The sequence below is a fragment of the Egretta garzetta genome, unplaced genomic scaffold (genome assembly GCF_000687185.1).
Source record: "Egretta garzetta isolate BGI_Z169 unplaced genomic scaffold, ASM68718v1 scaffold248, whole genome shotgun sequence".
Taxonomy (NCBI): domain Eukaryota; kingdom Metazoa; phylum Chordata; class Aves; order Pelecaniformes; family Ardeidae; genus Egretta; species Egretta garzetta.
Genome location: NW_009260596.1, coordinates 1,833,279 through 1,857,515, shown reverse-complemented (window position 1 = coordinate 1,857,515; position 24,237 = coordinate 1,833,279). Strand labels below are relative to the sequence as shown.

General features: G+C 38.3%; 1 protein-coding gene across 1 annotated transcript in view; it reads right to left on the bottom strand.

Moving 5' to 3' along the window:
• Nucleotides 1–24,137, bottom strand: part of PLD5 (phospholipase D family member 5) — a 185,793-nt gene extending 161,656 nt beyond the window's left edge. Inside the window, 1 exon segment of the mRNA XM_035900260.1 lies at nucleotides 23,952–24,137. Coding sequence (XP_035756153.1) covers nucleotides 23,952–24,137 — 186 coding nt within the window.
• Between the last annotated feature and the right edge of the window lie 100 nt (nucleotides 24,138–24,237).

Below are 24,237 nucleotides of genomic sequence, written 5' to 3'. Positions count from 1 at the left end.
GAAATAATAGAACTATCTGCCTAAAGAATAGGATTGTAGCCATCATCATGGTTCTTTGAATATAGCCTGATTTATACTGTCCCTCACCTACTGCACAACTGCCTATTTCCCAGCGCTCCAAGTCTATAAAGACTAAAACCATCAGGACCCCAGTTGGCAAGCAGTGCAGAAGCTAAACAAGTTCTAAATCACCCAGCCCGCTCAAGGTAGGTATTAGGAAGAGGTGGTAGGAAGGTGGGACAGTTAGTCTGTGTGACTTTTTTAACTTGATTTTTAAAATCATGGACCAGTACTTGCTTGCTTCAGCATGCAGACTTACAGAAGTGTAAAAATACTTAAAACTGTATGCCCTACTTGCATCATAACTTATTTTTAATGGAAAAAAGATAACATTCATTTTCTGCAGAAACATCATGTAATTATGTGAGATTTCTAGTTTATAGACTTATGTATAACATGGCTTTCTGTTAGTATAGGATTACCCATTCGTGTTTAAATAAAAAAAATAATAAAAAAAAAAATTAAAAAGGGAACACCACCCAAAACCTCAACCCCTCAAGTTGTGGTAATACAATACACTTATTAAGAAAAGGTATCTATTTAAAACCATGCCAGGCTAAAGAAATTTAAAACAAGTCAGTACCTGTGCTGAATATACTCTTAAAAATGAAGTGCAGCATAAAACCCTCAAAACAAGGGTTTCACAGTAATCAGCACTACATAATCAATCAACATTTCTACCTGCAGAGCTTAAAACTGAGAATTTTCAGGCTTTGATCGCAAGTTCATTGGAATTAATGGGGAGTTTTCAGGGGCTTTGGATTGTGTTCCAAAGAAATAAACAGGCACAAACAGACAGGAATATAAGGCAAGTTAGCAGAAAAACACATTAATGGTAAGGGTAAACTTACTTCATGTTCTGAGAAACAATTAGCACACCTGCTTTATTTCAAAACCCTAATACAATTACACTGCAGGCTACATTTACATATGAGAGGCAGCACTTTTTTTGAACTGAACTTTAGTTTATTTCAAGATAAAACAGTTAAAATAAGCATTGGAATAAAAATAAATGTATTAATAACCTACAGGGACTTGGTAAATTTCTAAGCAAAGAACATTATTGCATCATTTTTATATGAACTGCAACGAAAAAGACTAGATACAGTCATAATTCTGGACAGCAAAAATGCAAGAATAATAAGTTCTAAGTATTTTCTTACCAGAAGCCACCATTTTCATTCTTTATCCTGATGCTTAAAATAGAACTTCATCCGCAATTAAGTATTACACTTAGATAGAATTAATGCAGTCCAGAGGCATAAGCAATGGACTATGTGACTCTTAATCTTCCTTTCAGTCTTATCTTTTGTGATTTACTTATGAGTGGGACATATTTCATGGGCATGCTTCCAGTGATACAGTTGTGAAACATATACTGTTGTAAGAGTTGAAGCAAGGATATACACTATCTTTCTATACCATTTTTTCTTTTTCACATTTCCCAGCAAAGCAACCACAGCTATTACATGTATTTTTGTTAAGTCATCTTTCACCAGTGCAATAGCTATTAGTTAACGGGTCTCTGTGCCACACTGTTTGCACATGTAGGCTACACTTTCTTATAAAATACATTTTTCCATTAAGTTACATAGAAATGTAACCAAATGTGTTAGAAACTATCTATCTTTCAAAGTCTGCCTGTTGGTTTAAATAATTACTCAAGTGACTTTAGAAAAATGAAATTAGGTGGTAATTTGTATTGTTTCTATAGATTTGTTCAAGCATAAACATATTTTTGTACTTGATCTTTCACAGGCTCCCATAAGATTCTCATAGGGAATCTGATGTAGCATGGGCTGGATGAGCAGACAGTAAGGTGGATTGAAAACTTGGCTGAAGGGCCAGGCTCAGAGGGTGGTGATCAGCAACATGGAGCCTAGGTGGAGGCCAGTAATTAGTAATGTGCCCCAGGGATAGATACTGGGTCAAGTCCTATTCAACAGTTTCATTAAGGATCTGGATGATGGGGCAAAGTATACCTTCAGCAAGACTGTGGAGGATACAAAACTGGGAGGAGCGGCTGATATGCCTGAGGGTATGCTGCCATCCAGAGAGACCTCGGCAGGCTGGAGACACGGGGGGCTGACAACAACCTCATGAAGTTCAAAGGGCAGTGCAAAGTCCTCCACCTGGAGACAAACAACCCCACCAGTACATGTATCAGTACATGCTGGGAGCACCCAGCTGGAAAACAGCTTTGCAGAAGAGACCCTGGGGATCCCGGTGGACACCCAGCAGTGAGCTAGCAGTGTGCCCTTGCATCAAACAAGGCCAACGGTATTCTGGGCTACATTAGAAGGAGGATTGCCCAGAAGGTCATGGCAGGTGATCTTTCCCCTCTTTTCCATACTGGTAAGGCAACACCTGCAGTACTATGTTCAGTCTGGGGTCCCCTGTACAAGAGCGATATGGAGCTAATGGAGAGAGTCAACCAAAGGGCCATGAAAATGGTTAAGGGACTGGAGCATCTCTCCTATGACGAAAGCCTGAGAGAGGTAGGACTGTTCAACTTGGAGAAAAGAAGGTTCAGTGGGGGGTGAGCTCATCAATGTGTATAAATATCTGAAGGGAGGGTGTAAAGAAGGTGAAGCCAGACTCTTCTCAGTGGTGTCCAGTGACAGGCCAAGAGGCAAAGAGCACAACCTGAAGCGCAGAAGATTCCATCTGAACATCAGGAAACATTTTGAGGGTAACTAAGCACTGGTACAGGTTGCCCAGAGAGGCTGTGGAGTCTCCCTCCTTGGAGATATTCAAAAACCATCTGGACGTGGTCCTGAACAGCCTGCTCTAGGTGGTCCTGCCTGAGCATGGGCATTGGACAACAGGACCTCCAGAGGTCCCTTCCCACTTCAACCATTCTGTGAAGGCACAGCAGTGAGTTTACCTGCAGGATCTTTCTTCCCAAACCTGTCTTGAGCTTCTTTCCTCCCTGATATGAGTTTCCTAGGTTTTCCTTAAGCTTTTCTTCTTCTTCAGGTATTTCTGTGAAAGGTATCTAGCAAAACCTAGTCTATTTTACACTGTATATTCTGAGAGCAGAACCCATGTAGAGATCTTGACTATGTTCAGTATTTTCCTGATCTGGTATTAAATTAGAGAACAGCTCAGATGTTGGGTGTTTTTTTCTCCTCAAGCATAAGAACGAACAAGAATTACAATGCTTCTGGATTTTTCCATTTTTGAGGGATTCTACTTCTTTTAACAGGAGTTGCATGAAGTTATTCTTAACAGTTAGAGCAAGCAGATCGGAAAAATTTACAGTTTTTCATTCTTACATAATTTTTTCCATCTACTATTATGAAGACCATAAACCATGGAAGCAATTTTTAGAAAATCCACTGTGCCTGCAGGTCCACATTTCTTGACATAATTATTTTTTTCCAGTGTCTCCAATAACATCTTGCACTGTTTATCCACATATTTGAGGATAAGCCTCCTAACGTGCTGTGAGAAGCTACGGCCACACAAAGCATGCAAATAGTAATAAATGCTATAAGAGTTATTGCAATGTGTGCGTCATGTGTCAATATTTTAATAAGTGTAATCCTTAAAGGAGACAGATAAGAAGCACTTTATGTGGGAAATGAAGTGACTGGTAAGTAACATTAGAAATTTGTACTAGCAATACAAGTTTAATCAAAAAAGTTTAGTAACACATGGCTCAGAGTTTCACCCTTCCTGAGAGGAAACAATTGCTAAATCAGTATGCTAGAAGACTGAAGACAAAAAATCTGAAGTTGCATAAAGTCGTATTAAGGTTCTCTGAAGCAGATTTTATTATTAATTGTTCATACTAATATTGCCTTTCAAAACCAGGACCCACACCATCCTTGAGCTCAAATTCACCTTGCAAAAAAAGCCTTTTTTTCACACAAACAGGTCTAAAAAGGAGCCCTAGCAAAATGTTAGCATGTAATATGATAGCATTTAAGCTTCCACCTGTCAAAAATGCGACAATATGCTTCAGAGTGCTCTTGGCCCCATATTCTGCAAGGCAGTGGGGACACATACTCTAAATTCAAGGACTTTGAAGCAAGTTGGAGCCCTACCTCAGAAGCAAGAAAGCAGATCTACAGAAATAACCTAGTCTTGTCATTTGGGGAAATATTTTCTCTGTAATGTTTAAGATTTGTCTAAGTAGAATTTTACTTTCTGAAAGCTACCTGGTAATAGTTAATGTTGATATTGAAATGGAACAAAGAGGTGACTGAAGTAATCTGCCTTAAAATATTGTGTATTGCAATAGCCTGCAACATTGGGCTGCAGCCATCTATGTTCCTACTCCAAAAGAGACAGAGACCTACAAAGAATACTCTGCCAGACACCATGATGAAGTCAAACACGTCCCTAAGGATGATATTTTCCTTTGCATTTCAACCAATCCGAGTATATCAGCCATCAAAAGGGAGGTTTCTGATCAGTTCCCCTCCTCTTCTCAAATTCCTGTTCTTTCCTCTACATCAAATTTGGCTCACCCTGCCACAACATGACTGCTAGATCAGCTTGCCTATCTGAAAGAAAATTAGCAATCTCATTTGGGAAGAAAGGTAAGTAAATTTTCTGTAAAAATCAGCAAGTTGATCAGCTTAGCCTCTGGCCACATGATCGCTAGTAGCAACACAAGGAAGATGGCAGACCCTGCAACTCAGGAAGCTGGGCATCAGTATCAACCTGCCACTGGACCAGATGAGACATGCATAAAACTGCATCTAAAATTGCCAGTGTTCCATCTATTCTGGAGAGCTGAACTGAAAAATGTTGTATTATCATTTATCTGAAGTATTCATATGGTTCACAACTTGCCCATATGTATATTTTATCATCTTCACTGCATATATCCTCACCCTTATAAAAAGCTGAGTAATGCTATTAGCCCATTATAAAAGCAAAGAAATGAGTTGCAGTGAGAGTATGATGTCTTGCCCAAGGTCACACAGAAAACACAAAGCCTGGTTTCATTCTATCTTTAAAAGGAGTATTAAGTCAAACACTGTCGTGAGGTCTTATCCCCTGTCTACACCCAAAACATTTCTTTAGGTTAGGCCAATCTTAGGAGACTTAATCTAGAAACTGAATATAAATTCATAATGAAGTGAAAATTCAACATTTCCCCAGCTCAGCTCCATCATTCTTTCAAAAAGTAGCCGTTTTCCTAGAGCCAGGCAAACTTCAAGAAGTTAAGCTAAGCTGTCAACAGAATAAACTTCTAGCAGATGAGGAAACTTAGTCAACACCTTGAGTCTCAAAGTAGCACTGCTACTGTTAGAGACTCCTTTCTCTAATACAAAAAAATTAGTCACAAATACGGTCTCAAATATCTTAGTCAGAGTAACAGTCAGTCAACTGCAGACAGCTTGTCTTGTGAGTCATCCTATGAAGGTAATAGGCAGGTGCACTAAAGAGCAGGTACAAGGGAGGAATTTACATCCACTTCTTAGAGTTGGAAGTGGAATACATTTTCCACAGTCAAAATGAAACCAAGCTAAGGAATCAGCCATTGAGAGGCCAAATTGTCAAACTTTTCATACTTCAGGAGGGAAGGCGGCAGGTGAGGAAGATGATGTGGACATCACTTGGATTTACCAAGAGCAAATTGTATTCGACTAACGTGAATGTCTTCCGTGTGAGATGACTGTGGACTAGTGGAAAGTAGAACATATTGCATATCTTGACATTAGCAAGGCTTCTGAAAGTCTCCCATGTAAACCTTGGTAAGAAAATAAATATACAAACAGAGAAATTGGCAAGACATGTACTGGATAACCATATAAAAAGGGTTGGAAACCTAATGACCCATTGGGCTAAAAGAGTTGTGGTCAGCATACAGAGTCCAACTGGTGGCCCGATACTACATGAGTATCTCAGGTATCGCTACCAGGATCAGTACTCTTTAATGTCCCATTAATGACCTGGAAAATTGGACAGAGTGACTTGCAACACATTCATAGGCACAGTCTCAAGAAATGGGTTGACAGGAGCTCTGCAAAGGTCAAAGGCAAACGTAAAGTTCAACAATGGGGAGGGGACCAATATAACTATTGAAGAATGAGCATCCTTTTGAATAAGTAATCAAAATTAGTCCACAGCAAAAGCAAATGGATTAATTAGCTGGTATTTATAAAGGGTTACACAGAGAGACAGTCATGCAAAAGATGATATCTTGTCCAGAAATCCAGAGCAACAAAAATCTCACAACTTCTCAGCTAAACCCTTAGCTAAAGAATATTGGGATTTCATTTTTCCTCTAAGAATAAAAAAGGGTGTGGTGGTGAAAAAAGTTAAAACCACATCAGATCAATTAACCCAAAAAAAAAAAAAAAAAAAAAAAAAAAAGCAGCTCAAACCCAGGCTTTCCTAATGGTATATAACTTTTCTTGAGGTCTATTAGAACAAGGTATCTGTCACTGCCTCTACAAAAGGAATAAAAACAAATTAGCCCTATGTTTGAGATCCCAAAAGATGAGACAAAATGAAAACACAAGTGTAAAATCAACACCTCCACGCCCTCAAAACTGAATACATAGGGGAAAAAAGCAGTTTCTCAAGAGTGTTAGAGAACTTTCTGCAGAGAGTTTGAACTTAAGTAGTACCTCCTCCTCCCCTTGAAACTAGTCCATATTGGGTTTTCCCTTAGGATGTACACATGGTCATGAATTCAGGACTGAGAAGTTGAAAGAGCCAGTATTATTTCAAGTGCCCACCAGTCCAATGCTTTTTATCTGCAACTGGAAATTAGATTTATAAACAAGGAAAATCCAGTGAAAGTCATTTAAGAATTGAAACTATTGCTATTGCTGGTATTAATACTCTACTTGGAGGCAACTCCAGGTCATAAAACACTTGTCCCCATTGGACCTTATGGTCTTAGCCATACTCTTTATGTCTTCCTGTCCCACAGCATCAGGGAAAGGAAAGAAAAAGAAAAAAAAAAGCCTTGTGATTAACCAAAATATCCACATCAACTCATGTTTCCCATATCAAGTTAAAGTGTTCATGAAGCACCATGGAAAGGAAAGAATTTCAAGTCTCTGGAAGATGATGCTGGCACACAAGTGACAAATGGAGACTAGTCATAGCATGCAATGGGTTATTCACATGGAAAAATATTAAAGTGACTGCATTGTTATTCCTACAATCTTACAGATTATATGGTAGCCAATAACGAAGAAAAAACATTACTTCCTTTCTGTAGCCTTGGTTTAGAATCCTCAGGAAGGTATTCCACTTTTAATGCAGTTTTTCTTTGCAAAGCAGTATGAAAAAGTGCTTTACATAAATCAATGGCAATTTACCTGACAAAGACTGCAGAAACAAACTGAAATCCCTACATCTCAGAATAAGTATATTTAAACAAATCAGGTAAGACCATTATGTATGAAAATCAACATCTGGAAAAAAAGCTCCCCATTTTTATTTTACCTCTGTTTTCAGGTGACATACAGACATTTGGAGTGGGATTTTGGGGCATTGAAAAAAGCTCACCTCAGAAATATTTGTGCAAGTGTACATTTGCAAAGGCTTATGTCAGAAGTGTTAGCATAGCCATCAAGAAATTATTTACATGCCTTCTCTGCAGAGAGCAAACATTAAAGAAAAAGCAAGCTGAACACAGCATTATTTGTGACCAGTCATACACAGTGAATTGCAAATAAATAAAAAATTGAAACCAACGAAAACTACCAAAGAACTTGTCAGCTGCATTTGGCCTTTGATAAAATTAACTCACCATTAGAATACCTCCAGCTTTTGGAAAGCAAGAGTGGCCCCTATTCAGTCTAAATACTTCATATTACCCTTTTGGTGGTCTGTGTAACTTCCACATTCCTCACTTAAAGCTATGTAACAGAAACTAGTTAAATGAGCCAATGACTCCTCATGTCTCAGGCAGGCGTTGGAGTCTGTGGTTCAAATATACGTTCATTTAACACACCACAAAAAAAAAAAAAAAAAAAAAAAGAAAAAGAAAAAAGAAAATCAACGTTTATGCATGGTTTTAGAGCCCACTATTCCAAGGAGTCAACCACAGAAGTTGCTTTTTCTGTTCTAGTCTTGCTACATTTGGCCAGTTTGTATGTGGACATTCACAATGGAGCTGCATTTCAGCCTGAGCCTTCCGGTGGAATCACTGAGCATACTGAAGTGAGTATACCAAAACAACCGACAAAACCAAACAGCAACAAAAAACCCCAAAGAGCCCCCACTCACACCCACCCCCCCCCCCCCCCCCCCCCGCCACACACACACCTCTCTATTTCTAATTACTAGCACAAAAATACTAAGCTAATACAGAACCCAGAACTCAAACCCACTGTATGGAAAAGTCTGAAAAATAAATTTTAGCCCTATCGTCTTGCAGGGCAGGTATTTTCCTCCGATTTAGCTATCCGATTCAAAAGCTTTCAAAGGCCGAGTTCAACAATCCTCATGCTTTCTCCTTCAGAGCCCTAAAAGAACTTCTATCTTTCTATCATCATCCTACTACAAGCAAGTTTGCTGCTCTTCTCAGAAATTTTTCAGCCTACAGTTTCCTTCAAGCTTCACAGCTCCTCTTCTTCTGTGCTTGTCCCACCTCCACGCTAAAAGCCTCTCCAGGGCTCAGGGCTCAGTTGCTCTCATGTCCCCCGTCTGGCAAAACACAGCAGCCAGGACAATATAATAAGACAAGCCTTTTTTTTTTTTCCCCCCATTAAACCAAAAAGGGAAAAAACAACACAGTGCATGGTAACCATGCAATAAACACAACTAAACAAACGTATCAGTTACAGTATCAATCTCAACAGTTAAAAGCATACACATATATAGATGTGTAATTAAAGTTAAGTAGAGCTAAAACAAGCTACTATAAATCCAATACAACTCACAGAAGAGAGGGCACTACCAGCAGTTATGCTGTTTTCAGATTACATCATCATAACATCTCTAATTAGACATGCAATTATATCTAGAATGGTATTCTGGGAAGATGTTTCCATCATGGTGGTAATAATCAAGTGCCCATCAGTAGCTGGTTTCTCATCAAGCTATTCTACTTGAGTCAGAACTTCCATGCTCAGAGCCTGAAGAAATTAGCCAGATACGCTATCAAAAATTAATGATGTCCAGAAATAAACTGAGAACATCTGATGCCAAACAGAATCATAAAGTGAATAAACACAGCAACAAGTATTTCCAAATGTTCTTATGAAAAAAGTTAATCTTCTACATACTGGAGAAACAAGCATAAAAAAAAAAAAAAAGCCACAAATAGCTGTTGGGGAGATACTTTTATCAAAAAAGAAACCACAGAAAGCAACAGGTCAAATACAGTCACCACATTAGTCCGAACAGGAAGGGATCTTATGGTCTTTCAAAAATACCTCCCCACCTTATTTAAGCCATGTATTAAAAAAACCCAAAACAACATAAACACAACATACAGTGGAAACCTGAGAGCTAAAACATGCACAAATTTCAAATACTCCATGTGTGTCCTATGTACTGTGGCCTGTAAATCAGAAAGTATTATATACAGTGGTGCTCCTATAATAAGCAAGCATTTCTACATTTGCTGGAAATTTCTCCCTAGGTCAGAGAAAATCCCATTTACTACCTGCACAAACTGACTTCAAAAGATGCAGTTTCCCAGTGTCTATTTCTGAAAAATAAAGATAAATGTGCAACCTCTTGGAAAACAGATTCTGTAATTCTGAGAAACAGTTTTCACATCCCTTGCAAGGCACAGTGGTACAGTTGCTTGTATTTCTCTGCACTGAAAACATCTGAGTTCTCATTTAATTACCAGGAGAGAAGATTCTGAAAGAACACGTTGTTGGCTGACACAGCAAAGCCACTCTGGTGGCAAAAACTTTAGTTGTTCTTAGTGTAATCATTGCCTGTTATATTACTAGATCTATAGACCACACTTGCAAGGCTGTTGCCAAACTCAAACTGACACACAGCTCGGAAACCTTCCATTTTCATTGTAACTTCAGGGCTTTCAAAAGTGCATACTCAGGACTTATGAATTTAAATCACTTAAGAACTTCTGAAAGTGTTATCCTGCCAGTACAAAAATTACGTATAATACTTGGAAGAGAACTAACTATATTTTTGCAAATCCTACTTATATTTCACTCAACATGTTTTCCCTGGGAGTTCCACACAAGGTGCATTGCAGAAAGTGACACGCAATACCAAAAAAGGACTCTGGATTTGTCAGAGAAGTGCAGGGAGAGAAGGCAGCAGGGTGGGAACAGGGGAATAAAGAAAAATAATTTAAAAATCAAGCATCATGAAAGAAGTGATGAGATGAAATTACAGAAGAAAGGAAAAACCAAAGGCATTGGTTTGGGTAGGTAAATCCAAATATGGAGAAGTAAAAAGGGAAGCATTTGTGCAATATCATAGCTTTTTAAAGTTGCATATGAAGCAAGTTATTTAAAGCCAAAGAGAATGTGTGGAACAGCCCCAGCACAGACAGACTAGGGGAACAAAGTGCACAAACTGAAGAAAAAAATACTTTTTTTAAATTGAAATTTCCAGAAGTTGAAGATTTCAGCTGTCATGTGGTTGCAGAAACAAATTGATTTAAGCTGATGTGCATTAAGACCGTATACCACACAGCCAGAGAACACAGGCTGGCACATTCCAGCTTTCCACAGCAGGAGCTTGATGCAACTAAGCCATGACAACAAAGCTCAGAGAAAGCAATACTGCATAAAATGGGATAAAATACCACAGAAAGGGTTAGGTGCTATCTGCCTGCCACATGCCCAATAGGGAATTGAAAGAAAAGTCTACAGGGTCAGCAGCTCACACTGACAAAGGAAATTGCTTTGTTCAAAAGGGTAACATTTTCCAAAACACTATAGCAACTTTGTTTCATGCTAGACCCAAAGGAATTGTTGTTATTCAAACAATAAATCATAGTCACTGTAAGGGCCTGAAACAGCATTTGGTGTATTGATGATTTTTTTAAACTCACGTAATAAGCATCAATCAGTCTTCAGCATCACAGATTTGGTATAAGTCACATTCTACAAATAAATCACTCCAAAAATAGTTTCAAATTACAAATAATTTCAAAATTGTTGGGCTTTCATTCATCAGTGTTCTTTTTGTTTGCCTGATTTAAGTAATTCATTTTCAAGGTGTGTTTCTTTAGAACCATCCCATCAGCTGCAACAACCAGGGTGGCTATCTAATCTCTATTTAAGTAACAGGACTTACTTAAAAGACACATCTTCCCAGGGATCTAAAAATCACAGATCCAGAGGCAGCATTGAATATACTTCATCCCATATTGTTTTAAGCAGCACTTATGCACAGGACTGTATGCATGACTCCAAATGACTTTTTATCTAGCAAATAGCAAAAGTTGACACCTCATGAAACATACTAGTTTTCCATGAAAAAATACATGGAGAAATAGCACGGTTTAGCAAACACTTCAAACTGTGACAGAAGCCAAGTCTAAATGATGTGAAGGATAGGCTCACTCTCCTACCAGAACTTAGCATTAATGAACCCTGTTGAAAGCTTAGGGAAACTAGTTTTCCATGAGGCATCAAAGACCACAAAAGTCAGTAGATAGCATACCTTCAATATTAGAGTTTATAGGACTACACAGCGCTGCAGGCCATAAGACAATTCTTTAATAAGCAGGAGGAAGTTACTAAATGGACTGATATAGGAGAAGAAAAAGTGTGATCGCTACCTCAGCCAACCTATTGGCTTGAAACCTTTGAACCACTTTATTCCAGAAGGAACAGTGAATGGGCAGCACAGGGTTACAAATGCACAACAGCTTCTGTTTATAAAGACAGAAAATCCCCACCCATCATACTACATCGGCACTTAGAGCTGTTCAGGTCCTAAAGCAAAACTGACAGAGCTTAGCCCTAACTTATTCCATTCCACTCATCTTCCCAACCTAATTTATGCTGGCTATTTTATTACTGCCCACGTAAAGGATAAACAGGCCAACTTCCGTCAGCAGCCACCAGAAAGCCACAGGAAAGATGCTGTTTCAGAATTTCTATACATTCTCTAATCACTTGGTTTTTTTCTTAGTGTTCCAGGGACACAAGACTTTCTAGATGGTCATGAGCCCCCCAATAAACAACTATGGGGAAACAGCAGAACTTGACAAGAGTATCCATCTTTATTGTAGCCACTAGTCACATCCATGTACATTCTTCTATTTGCTCACCCAATTAATTTCCTGTAAGAGGCAACAGATTTGGTTTTAGTTTGGGGGTTTTTTTCAATTATTATCATTAAAGCAGGTGCACATTTCCACTTAAATGAGCACAAAACAGGAAAACAGATGATGCCTGCTATCATTAAACTGAGATCATATTCCAGTTTAGGTTTGATTTTTTTTTTTTTTTTAGCATGATGGGCATATTTTTCACCTACACTTTCTAATGAGGAACACAAGTATTCTAATTGGAAGCAAAGAAATAATTTCACAGGTAGCTTTGCTTTTCTGAATTTTTTTTAGGTATCCATTCGTTAGCCTTGGTGGATAACTGAAGTTTCAAATGCACCTCCCTGACTTCCTTCCTTCTGTATTCTCCATTATGAAACATCTTAAGGTGGACTTAAAATGGTGGGCAACTAGATCCATGTCATTCTTTGCATGTTCACAGAGACCTTACAGTTTCTTACATCCCATCTGGTATATTAGGATGCGTCCTGCCCTTTTCATTTTGCTAACTGCAAAGTGTTCTCAATTAATGTATCCAGCAACTAGCCTGATGATCCAGAGACTTAAAGCTCAAGAAAAGGTGAGGACTCTGAGGCAGATTTTTTTTTTTTTTATACCAGATGCTTAGCACAGTATATTGAACTTGCTTTTTAGCCCCAAACCCAGGACAGCTGAGCTGATCCACAGTCTTCTCTCAAGGAGCTCATATACAACTTAAATTTGTAGTAGTGAAGTCAATGGAGACTTTCCATGGCGTTAGAACAAGATCAAACAAAGTGCACAAACTGCATTGAGGAAGCAGGGTTCAAATCACTGTCACCTTTAAAACCATTCCCTTAAGTAGGTAGCCTCAGCTGAGGGAGTGCCTGAAGTTTGTTCAGCACACATAGTCCCTTAACAAAAAACTCCCGCATAGAAAGGATCAGTTGTGAAACTTACTGGGCAGCAGCACAACTTCTGTAACACAAAAAGCACTCATAAGACATGCCACGTTTACTGTGGCTGGAAGTGCTGAACGCATTACTGACTTTTACTCATTCATGTGTTTCAAAACAAGTATACATCAGCTCATTATGGTAGGCTTTTTACAGAATCAAGTTAGAGTATAAGCACAAATAAATATGCCTTTATTGCAGTAACAACAGGATCTTGAAAGTTAAACTGGTCACAATCGCCACCTCAGCACTGTTCCACATTTGATTCTGCTCCAAACAGTTTAAAATGCCTTGGGGAAATCCAGCCTATTTATTGTATCGGAATGGCAGGAATTATCTGAATCACTATTTGTTTTATGAGTAGCAATTCTCAAATACATTAGCTTTTTTATTCTATTGAACATTTTATTACAGCTGTAAATAATGAAATACAAATAGCAACAAAAATTAGAACAGAATCACGACTATTTATGAGCTGAAACAACTACATAAATTATAAAACAAGCTGCTGATTATGTTGACATCATGCAATCAGAAACAGAACTAAGTTTTTTAAATTCTTGGTTTTAATAAAAAAATAATAAAATGTACAATTATATTCACCTGCAAATACTGCACATAGAGAAGAGGACTTACAGGTTGTACAAAAGTAGAAAAAATGCATAAATTTGCCACTGTCTTCAGAGAGCAAGCCAATGAAGTATTACTAAAAATAACACTCTCACATTTCTTTGTCCAGGGCTAGATATTATCTACACAGTCAAATAACACAATGAATTGATCAAAACAAAAGAAGCCAAATCCCTATAAAAATACTCAAATCTTATGTTGTATTTGGAAAGCCTTTGTAAAAAAAAAAAAAAAACAGACTAAGCTTTGATGGTTAAACATTCAAAAAAACAGGAATAAGTTTGTGATCTAATAAAAATTAATTTGTGATTAAATTAATTCATTTCACTGCCACCAGTGTGTCAACCGTTTCCTCTCTTCCTCCTTCTGAACTTCTGAGGTTCTCCTAACTTTCCACCCATATTTCTTCACTTTTAGCCGAGTAGCCCTTCTGCTCGCTAAGGCATAGTAGATAGACAATCACAAGAAGCCCAGTATTTAAGTCACTTGGAGGGAACAGTAGGCTAACTTCCTTTATAACATTAAAGACCGGTGAATCTAGGAGTGCCTCAATTCTCAACAAACGGCTCAACTGCATCCCTATCAGATAACACCTAGGTACACATTCCCTTCATTGTTCCCCAACTCTGGAAACCTGGGCATACAGGTCACAAGCAAGCAGCAGCACAGGTCCCCAATTTGGCTGATTAGGGAACATGGGTCCCAGCATGTACCTATTGCCTAATCAAGACATATCCTCAAATAATCTACTCTAGTTCCCAAGAACTGCAAAGGACAGGTTGCAAGCAACTTGATTGTCCACTCAGACCACACAACGTTACAGACACGAGGAGCATCACTGCACTGGAAAATTAACGTTACACTTTTTCACTCAAACAGCTGTCATCTAGTAATGCAAAAAATAAAAAAAAAAAATCTATTCAAATCTTATTTTAAGAAACCTCCTTTCAGATTCTGAAATATGACAGAGGGAGTATTCAGTTTAAGAGGATATATGGACCTTGCAAGACATTAGCAGGGCACCTTTTTCCCCCCCCCCCCTCTCAGTAATGAAACTACTTAAAAAGCCTGGGAATCAGAGGTGGGCAGTCACAAGCATGTCCCTCAGAAAACTGCTCCATCACGGGAAACTTTCTTTTTTTAGGAATGATTAAGAATATATGGCTTCCCATCTTGAATGGCAATGAAGAGAGGTTTGGTAATCATTGGCATGGGTTGGTCTGTTGCTTCAATCTTTGGATAGTCTAGTAAAGAGATTTTCACTGCAGTATTTTAGCATTCCTTGTTCTGGAAGGGAAGAAGGCCTAAGCTAGACATACATTCAGCCACAGACACTAGCTTCTTTGGGCATCCTCTATAGACAGCAAAGTGATTGCATCTGTGAGGAGATATTCACTACAGATAATTTTCCTAGCATCTTAAGTACTCCTGCTATCTTTAAAAGTGTTACTGTCAATGGTCAGTTGCAAGACCAAACCACTGAAAACTGCAGAGTATTTGTTTGTGTTACAGACAAGGAGATGAAGTTGCAAGTTTCTGAAGCTGCTATTTCAAAATCCTTGAACAAGAATAGTCAATGCTGATAAAAAGGGATGACAATAGCAAAAAACGTAATTTGGATTTACCTTAATGCTGGTAGCATTAGGAAAGGCATAGCAGTGAAAACCACTTTTCCCATATCTTCACTGAAATTAGCATCTGGAGCAAACATAGCCTAAGTTTTAGGTGTTATGTTCAGAAACTTCAATTCTAAAATGTCTTGAATGAGTTTAATTAAATTTATGCATGCATATATAAATCAATCTTAAATGCAACTTCGAAACTTCAGATTGTTTTGTTTTCTTGTGCAACAACATGAAGCCAAGTCTGTTATAATGACCATGCCTCTCAAATGTTTTAATTTTAACTTTGGAAATGTGGACTTTCAAGTGACTAATGTTGAAATCATCAGAACTGATGCATTAGATTAATGCAAAGTTGAAAGTTCCTCTTGTATGTTAGAGATAGAAGAGTAGGTTCTAAGACTAGTGTATTGGGTTTGCATACTAGGTTTTTTGGAGGGGGAGGAGGCAGGGCTGTAGAGGTGGCTTCTGTGAGACATGGGGCTGCCCCCATGTTGGGCACAGCCAGTTCCAGCTGGGTCCATGACAGACCCACCACTTGCCAAAGCTGGGCCCATCAACAACACTGGTGGTGCCTCTGCCAATAAGATATTTAAGAAAGGGTAAAAAACACTGTGCAGCAGCTACATGAAAGGAGCAAGAAAAATGCAAGATAAACAGCCCTGCAGACAGTGAAGGAGAAGGGGAAGGATGTGTTCCAGGTCCTGGAGCAGAAATTCCCCTGGTTTCCATGAAGACCATGATGAAGTAGTAGTCCCCCGTGGTCCATGCCAGAGCAGACATCTACACTGCAGCCCATGGAAGACCCTGCACGTGAGCATGTGGATGTGCCCTGAAGGAAGCTGCAGCCCATGGAGAGCCCACTCAGGAGCAGGCTCTGGTAGGAGCTGTGGCCCGTGGAAAGAAGCCCATGCAGGAGCAGGTTTTCTGGCAGGAACTGCAGCATGGGGGACCCATGCTGGAACAGTCCATTCCGGAAGGACTGTACCCCACGGAAAGCACCCATGCTGGAGCAGTTTTGAAGAGCTGCAGTTTATTGGGACGACCCATATTGGACCAGTCTGACAAGGACTGTATCCTATGGGAGGGCCCCCACACCACATCAAGGGAACAGTGTGAGGAGGAAGGAGTGGCAGAGACAAAGTGTTATGAACTGACTGTAACCCCCATTCTGCAATCCCCTGCACCACTCGGGAGACTGGGCAGAAAGGAGGTAGAAGAGTCAGGAACAAAGGAATGAAGTCGAGCCTGGAAAGAAGGGGAGGGAAGGTGGTTTTAGTCTTGCCCTTGTTTCTCACTATCCTACCCTATTTTTAATTACCAATAGATGAAATAAATTTTCCCCAAGTTGAGTCTGCTTTGGCTGTGACAGTAACTGGTGAGTTATCTCCCTGTCTTTATCTGAAGCTACAAGATGTTTTATCTCATTTTCTCCCCCCATCCTGTTGAGGAGAAGGAGTGAGAGATCAACTTGGTGGGCAGCTGGCAGACAACCAGTTAACCCACCACAGCTACAGAGAGAAAAATGAACTATTAGATATCATATTTTTACTGCTTTTCAATACAAAGCTACTTTTATGCATGGTAACTACTGAAATAAGTTATTCTTTCCCCTCCAAATGTCAAGATTTCAAATTCTCCATACTATTTTCAATAGAAACTCTTTTACATTTTCTATGCTAATTTTCAAAAGCTATTCAGTATTTTCCCAACATTGTCCAATGATTTTGGTCCCCTTTTTGCACTTCTCTAAATATTCATTTTCTCTAATTATGTCTGTCTACAAAACATTACTTGAGAAAGACACCATCAAGGAAAACAGCATTTCAATAGAAGTCGTCCTCCACACACAGTTCGTCAGCAGTGAAGTGAACTGCATGCTATTACTTCAGCAAGAACCTCAACACATGCTAGTACTACTGTTGCAGGCAGGCAATTCCAAATGTCAAGTCTTCTGTTGAGAAAAAGCCAAAGTCCCTCTTCTTAATGGAGTTTGTTCCCCTGACTGTAATGATGAAATTTAAATATAGATATGTCTGCAGGACCAGATAGACATTTGGAATTATAATCTGCAAAACCTCCAAATGCTGGAAACAAACTCTTTATAACCTTCACCTTCTGAATTGTCCCCACTTACGTACCTTCATACATGGTACACTCCGTGGTATCTGACATTATTCCAGATGACAAATTATTTATACTTGCTTAATGCAAAAGACACTTGTCAATTAATTTAACTCAAAAAAACCCCCATGTGTTTGCATTTACTGCAAGACAGTGGCTGCTTTGGGAATGTGTGTGATTATTTTTTGAATTCTAACTTAAGGAAGAATAATAAAAGGATTTAAATCAAAGTTGTTTGCTCTGTCCAGCAACTGATTTGGCTTGTCCGAGTTCTACTCCTGTTACTTCCTTTACATCAAGCTATGTCCATCTTCTTTGTTTACGTGCTACAGGTAATAGTTATGCGCACTGTGTCTTCTGCCATCCTTAGGATGTCAAATTCTGAAGCCTATACATCTGTCCTCTGACTTTTAACACTTGTGCTAATTTATATGCAAGAGCAGAAATGCAATTTTAAACTGTTCAACAATGTTTTTCTAAGAATTTCCCGCATTGTAGAAAAGGAAAAAAAAAAATAAAAACAGAGAAGAAAAGGCTGCCTAGGAGAACTACTAGTTTTTGAATAATAAAAATGAACTGGCAGAACTGGATTTGGGATTTCAACTTTATCAAGATGTTATGACAAGTGGATGCAAGTTATATTTTACTTTGGATTTGGTCATGAGGCTCTGAGAAATATCACAGTGATGCTTGTCAGGCAAAGTTGTAAATTGTCTTAGGCCTAATATTTATATGTTAGATATCTGCCTCTTGCCGCGTGACACTCCCTCTACCTCATAGCCTCTTTTCTCTCTGGATAGCAATGCTGCCAGAGGGATAGCGGTATGCGAATCAGCTATGTAACATCAGCTGGGCAAGTCAACTCTCATTACAACAAGAGTACTTAGAATCCAAAAATCCCAACATTGCCTTTGCTACTGATCAGAACTCAAGTAAAAAGAAGAGATGATGCAAGAATTATAATTTATAACTTCTCCCAATTATGATAATACTAAAGGTAACAGACTGAGGATATTAAGGAAATAAAACTTCTGATATATCACGTCTCCCCAAAAAATTATAGTCTTGAAGCAGTGTCTTAAAAGACAAGTTTTAACATTAGGTAAATAATTAAATTTAAAAGTTATTAGAGAAGACTACCACTACATCTTTGAGAAGGAATACCTGTATTTGTCATAAAAAAAGAACATATGCTTGAAACATATCTGTTGTAGGTTAAAAATAAATCCATTCTGCTTTTGTTTTAAGCTTTGATTATTTAAAATTAAGGTCTCTAGAATTCTTTGCTGAGGTACTAGCAAAGCAGCTATACAGTACTTGTCATTACTGAAGGATACATAGACATGATAGAGAGCTGCTGTAAATTAAACCAAACATAACTCCGCCCAGCTAAAGGCTATCAGGTTAGCTACTCTTTCTCTCCATCCCTACCTCCTCCTCCTTTTTCTCTTAACCAATTCACATTTCATTAAAAAAAGGCAACATCAGACAAAGACAAACAAACAACACTATGCAAGGGAAACATTAAGAATATTTCAGACAACAGTTTTCACTCCAGGCAAACAACTTCACAAAAAGGCATGAGGAACCAGCTGAAGCAGATACTACGTATTTGAACAATCTCAGCTCTGTAGGAATTTCAGCCAAAGGTTTGCAACATCACTGTGGTCACACCTGCAGTGTCAGGGTTCCTCACACCGCTAGTAATTTCCTCCATTAAAAGTATGGCACTCTGACCCATTAGCTACATCACACATGTACACTGAGGCCTCACTTCAGCAAAAACTCCTCGCTGGCCTCTCTTTAAACATGTTACAGCAGATCCATTTAACCTTAAATACAGCATCTGAGTTCACAACAGAAGACAGGCGAGAGTTGTCTTCAGAACTTGTATGCTACAAGTTGTGTTACTGCCACTTGGAAAAAGATAATGCACATAAACAATTAGCCAATGAGGAGACACTATATTAAGATCCATTTGAAGAACAATCAATTAGCAAGACGCCAGCAATACGTTCCAGATTTTCACTTCCTCTATGCTCAGTCAATAATTCAGTACTGAACAATTTAAAAGAAACTGTATCATATTTGTGCATCTGAACTTTTTCTGTGCTTTTAGAAGAGATATGGCAACAGCTGACTTTTGAACCTCCTTACCACACTCTTCAAATTGAGATGTTTCTAAAAAAAAAAACAAACAAAAAACAACAGCAAAAACACCACCACCAAACCCCACAACTTTGTTAGTTTTGAAATCTAGAAGCAAACTGTTTGTGTATTTGAGATTTTTTTTAAATATAAACAATTTAATAAAAATTGGCTTCAGAAGACATTTTTAGTCCCTCAAACTATATATGGATTAATAAGTGTCGCACATGAATAAATTATGCTACTCACTTTAACGAAAGTCAATATAATATAACTACTGTGGTCTATAAGAATTTACTGGAAGTAGTGTACAAAATATACTGGCCCAATATTATCCCTATTACAACCACACTGAAATCAATGTAAGAAATAATTTCAATGAAGCAATAAACCAACCCCCTCCACAAGGCCTAGAGAGTACATATGAAACTTCAACATCTATTAATGCATATCTTACACTCACTATATACCCTTCTTCTGCCTATATCTCTCATTACGTAGCATCAAATTTATGACAACATAATTTCAAAATCAGTGCCTCCATGAATGCTTACTCCTTGTAGGTATCAAGTAACATGATTATCTCAGAGGAGTTGCAATGAAATGTTATTTGTGTCCTCCATCTACCTCATGAACTTTGCATATATTCATTATCCAATATTGGCCATAAGCTATCATATGTCAATAACTATACCATTCAAAATGATGCATCTCAAATCAATTCGTTTGTCTTTTGGAGTGGAAGAGTGGAGTAAATAACTTCTCTGGCAAGAAAACACTCAAAATCCTCAAAGATTTCTCTGAAAATAGAAAAAAACAGCCTTGCTCCAAACTGTATCGGTAAAATACAATCCAGAAATTAATACATATTTTATTTACATTCATTAAGGGGAGCTACGCCTGTCTGTTACAATACTCATAAGTGTTACCTTAATTCATAAAAACAAAGTATTTTCACATATATACTGTTGGCACATCTAATGTACTGCAGGGTATTCACAATAAATGTCAAGGAAATAAACACTTCATGGCAAGCAAGAAATAGCAATGTTCCATTTTTTTTTATTTACATTGTTCAAACAGGCTCTGGGAATAAATGTAACTGGATCAAACAAGAGGGAAATCCCCAGAAGAATACACGTTCATACCAAACTGATGACAGAAAAAGCTTTTTACACTAATGCTGCAGGGTTATTGAAGATGACTACTGTGACACAATCCTGGCTTCATCAAAAAAAACCCCAAACCTACCACCAAAACCAACAGACTCAAAACCAAAACAGACAAACCCCACACAAAATAAAGGTTTTGCACTTGTAATCTTCAAACAAGTTAATGCCTATTTTGCTTGTCCATACTAATATTGTGGTATGATTTAAAATACAGATATGTGGACATGCTAATATTCAGCCTCCGGAACAGTTGTTAGCTGTCAAACTGTTGACAGATTATTCCCGATTTTTTTTAAATATAAACAATTTAATAAAAATTGGCTTCAGAAGACATTTTTAGTCCCTCAAACTATATATGGATTAATAAGTGTCGCACATGAATAAATTATGCTACTCACTTTAACGAAAGTCAATATAATATAACTACTGTGGTCTATAAGAATTTACTGGAAGTAGTGTACAAAATATACTGGCCCAATATTATCCCTATTACAACCACACTGAAATCAATGTAAGAAATAATTTCAATGAAGCAATAAACCAACCCCCTCCACAAGGCCTAGAGAGTACATATGAAACTTCAACATCTATTAATGCATATCTTACACTCACTATATACCCTTCTTCTGCCTATATCTCTCATTACGTAGCATCAAATTTATGACAACATAATTTCAAAATCAGTGCCTCCATGAATGCTTACTCCTTGTAGGTATCAAGTAACATGATTATCTCAGAGGAGTTGCAATGAAATGTTATTTGTGTCCTCCATCTACCTCATGAACTTTGCATATATTCATTATCCAATATTGGCCATAAGCTATCATATGTCAATAACTATACCATTCAAAATGATGCATCTCAAATCAATTCGTTTGTCTTTTGGAGTGGAAGAGTGGAGTAAATAACTTCTCTGGCAAGAAAACACTCAAAATCCTCAAAGATTTCTCTGAAAATAGAAAAAAACAGCCTTGCTCCAAACTGTATCGGTAAAATACAATCCAGAAATTAATACATATTTTATTTACATTCATTAAGGGGAGCTACGCCTGTCTGTTACAATACTCATAAGTGTTACCTTAATTCATAAAAACAAAGTATTTTCACGTATATACTGTTGGCACATCTAATGTACTGCAGGGTATTCACAATAAATGTCAAGGAAATAAACACTTCATGGCAAGCAAGAAATAGCAATGTTCCATTTTTTTTATTTACATTGTTCAAACAGGCTCTGGGAATAAATGTAACTGGATCAAACAAGAGGGAAATCCCCAGAAGAATACACGTTCATACCAAACTGATGACAGAAAAAGCTTTTACACTAATGCTGCAGGGTTATTGAAGATGACTACTGTGACACAATACTGGCTTCATCAAAAAAAACCCCAAACCTACCACCAAAACCAACAGACTCAAAACCAAAACAGACAAACCCCACACAAAATAAAGGTTTTGCACTTGTAATCTTCAAACAAGTTAATGCCTATTTTGCTTGTCCATACTAATATTGTGGTATGATTTAAAATACAGATATGTGGACATGCTAATATTCAGCCTCCGGAACAGTTGTTAGCTGTCAAACTGTTGACCCCCCCCCCCCCCAATTAACAATCATTCATTTGATGACACATATCAACACGTAGACACACGTAGCAAAAACCTGTTACAAAAGCCAGAGCTCAGATTTCTGTGCTTTCTATGTTTTAGCCATCAGCTGTACTGAAATAAGGCATTGACCTCCCTTCTCGATTCACAATGGGAGAATACTCTGCTTACAAGCTTACTACTGTGAAGCCTTGTTGTTACTGTGAAGAATCACAAAAACATGTGTAAGAAGGCAGATAGGATTCAATACCTTTCTTGACATTTGAAATGTGATATTTCCAACAGTTCATCAGTCCTTGTCATTTCCCCAGAAGCATAAACAACTCAAGTTTAAGATTTCACTAACAGGGATAAAATACTCTGCAGATTAATGGGAAGGGAGGCTAATACTCCATGAACTAGTTGATGTTGGAGCTTTTTTCAGGTTTCATCTTTAAAGGACTCTACTATGCCATCTAGGATTTTCACGTAATAAAGGCAATTTATCCTTGTAATGAGACCATTTCTACTACCCAAAGAGATTTCAGGCAGCTGTACCACAAAAAATATCTTTCTGTGCATCTTGAAGTCAGTGTGACTGTGATTGCAAACAACTCACTAATGTAAAGAATGGCAGACTGTTGCATTATGCAAACCCATCCGCATTCTTTTGCATCCCTGTAAATGCAGCTACTTCCCTGTTCTGATTGTACTGTACACTGTAACAATAGGTTTCATCTAATAAGCTATTCAGAAAACTCTTACACCGTATACAGGTCATCTCAACTCATTTCCTTGCTGTTAGAAGTAACATGAAAAATGCTTCCAAACATTATCTGAGACAAGAACACTTAGAAACACCTTAAATTCTCGTAAAATATTCACTAGAGCTATCCGCAGTATCAGTTCTACTGTGGTCCCAAACACACTTAACTAAGTCATGTACTGCTGCTGCAGGAATAGATGTCTTGAGGAAAATCTCCTCTACCCCACACAGATTTAATATTTTCAAAGTTCCATGCATAAAGAAGGGGGGGGGGGGGGGGGAAAGAAAGCACAGCTAGAATTTAAAAGAGCTATTTTCTTTTAGCAATTCTAGAACTACATTATAATCACTGTGAGATAAATGCTCTAACCTCCAACTGCACCACCCCAATCTTTCTCCTCCCACATCAGTGCTGAATTTGCAAATGTTTGGGAATAGAAGAATGTATAATCCGAGAACATTAAAAAAGATTTCCAGTTAGGAAGAGACTTGCATGTGGTTTGGGAACAGTAGTGACATCCTATTTATCTCGGATTTGACCAGTCTGGGACCTCCAAGTAGCTCCTTTCTCTAACATTTGGGAAATGTCTTGACCAATTACTGGAGCAACACTTTTCTTCTGGAGTCCAAGCCTACCAAGAGAGGCAGCCTAACAGAATACCTAGACAGAGGTCTAGAAAGAAAAAAAAGGGGGGGAAATAGAAGCTGGCTTACGTGCTCCAGTTTGTCTTTCCTCCTCAGCCAGACACTGGCACTGTAGTCCTGCTGCTTGACAGTGCTGTAGAAGTTCGCGCCTACTCTGGTGAGGCTTGGGGAAGGCTCCCTGGGTCTGCTCTTCAGCCTCATCTGCTCGAAGCCTTCATGGGGGGATGAGGAGAGCCAGTCATGCCTGACTTCCATCTTGACATGACAAGGCAAAGTCCAAGCAAAAAAATCAGAAGAAATCAAGAAATTAAGAGGCACTAGACAAAGAGGGTCCAAAAAAGAACAGGATAGGGAA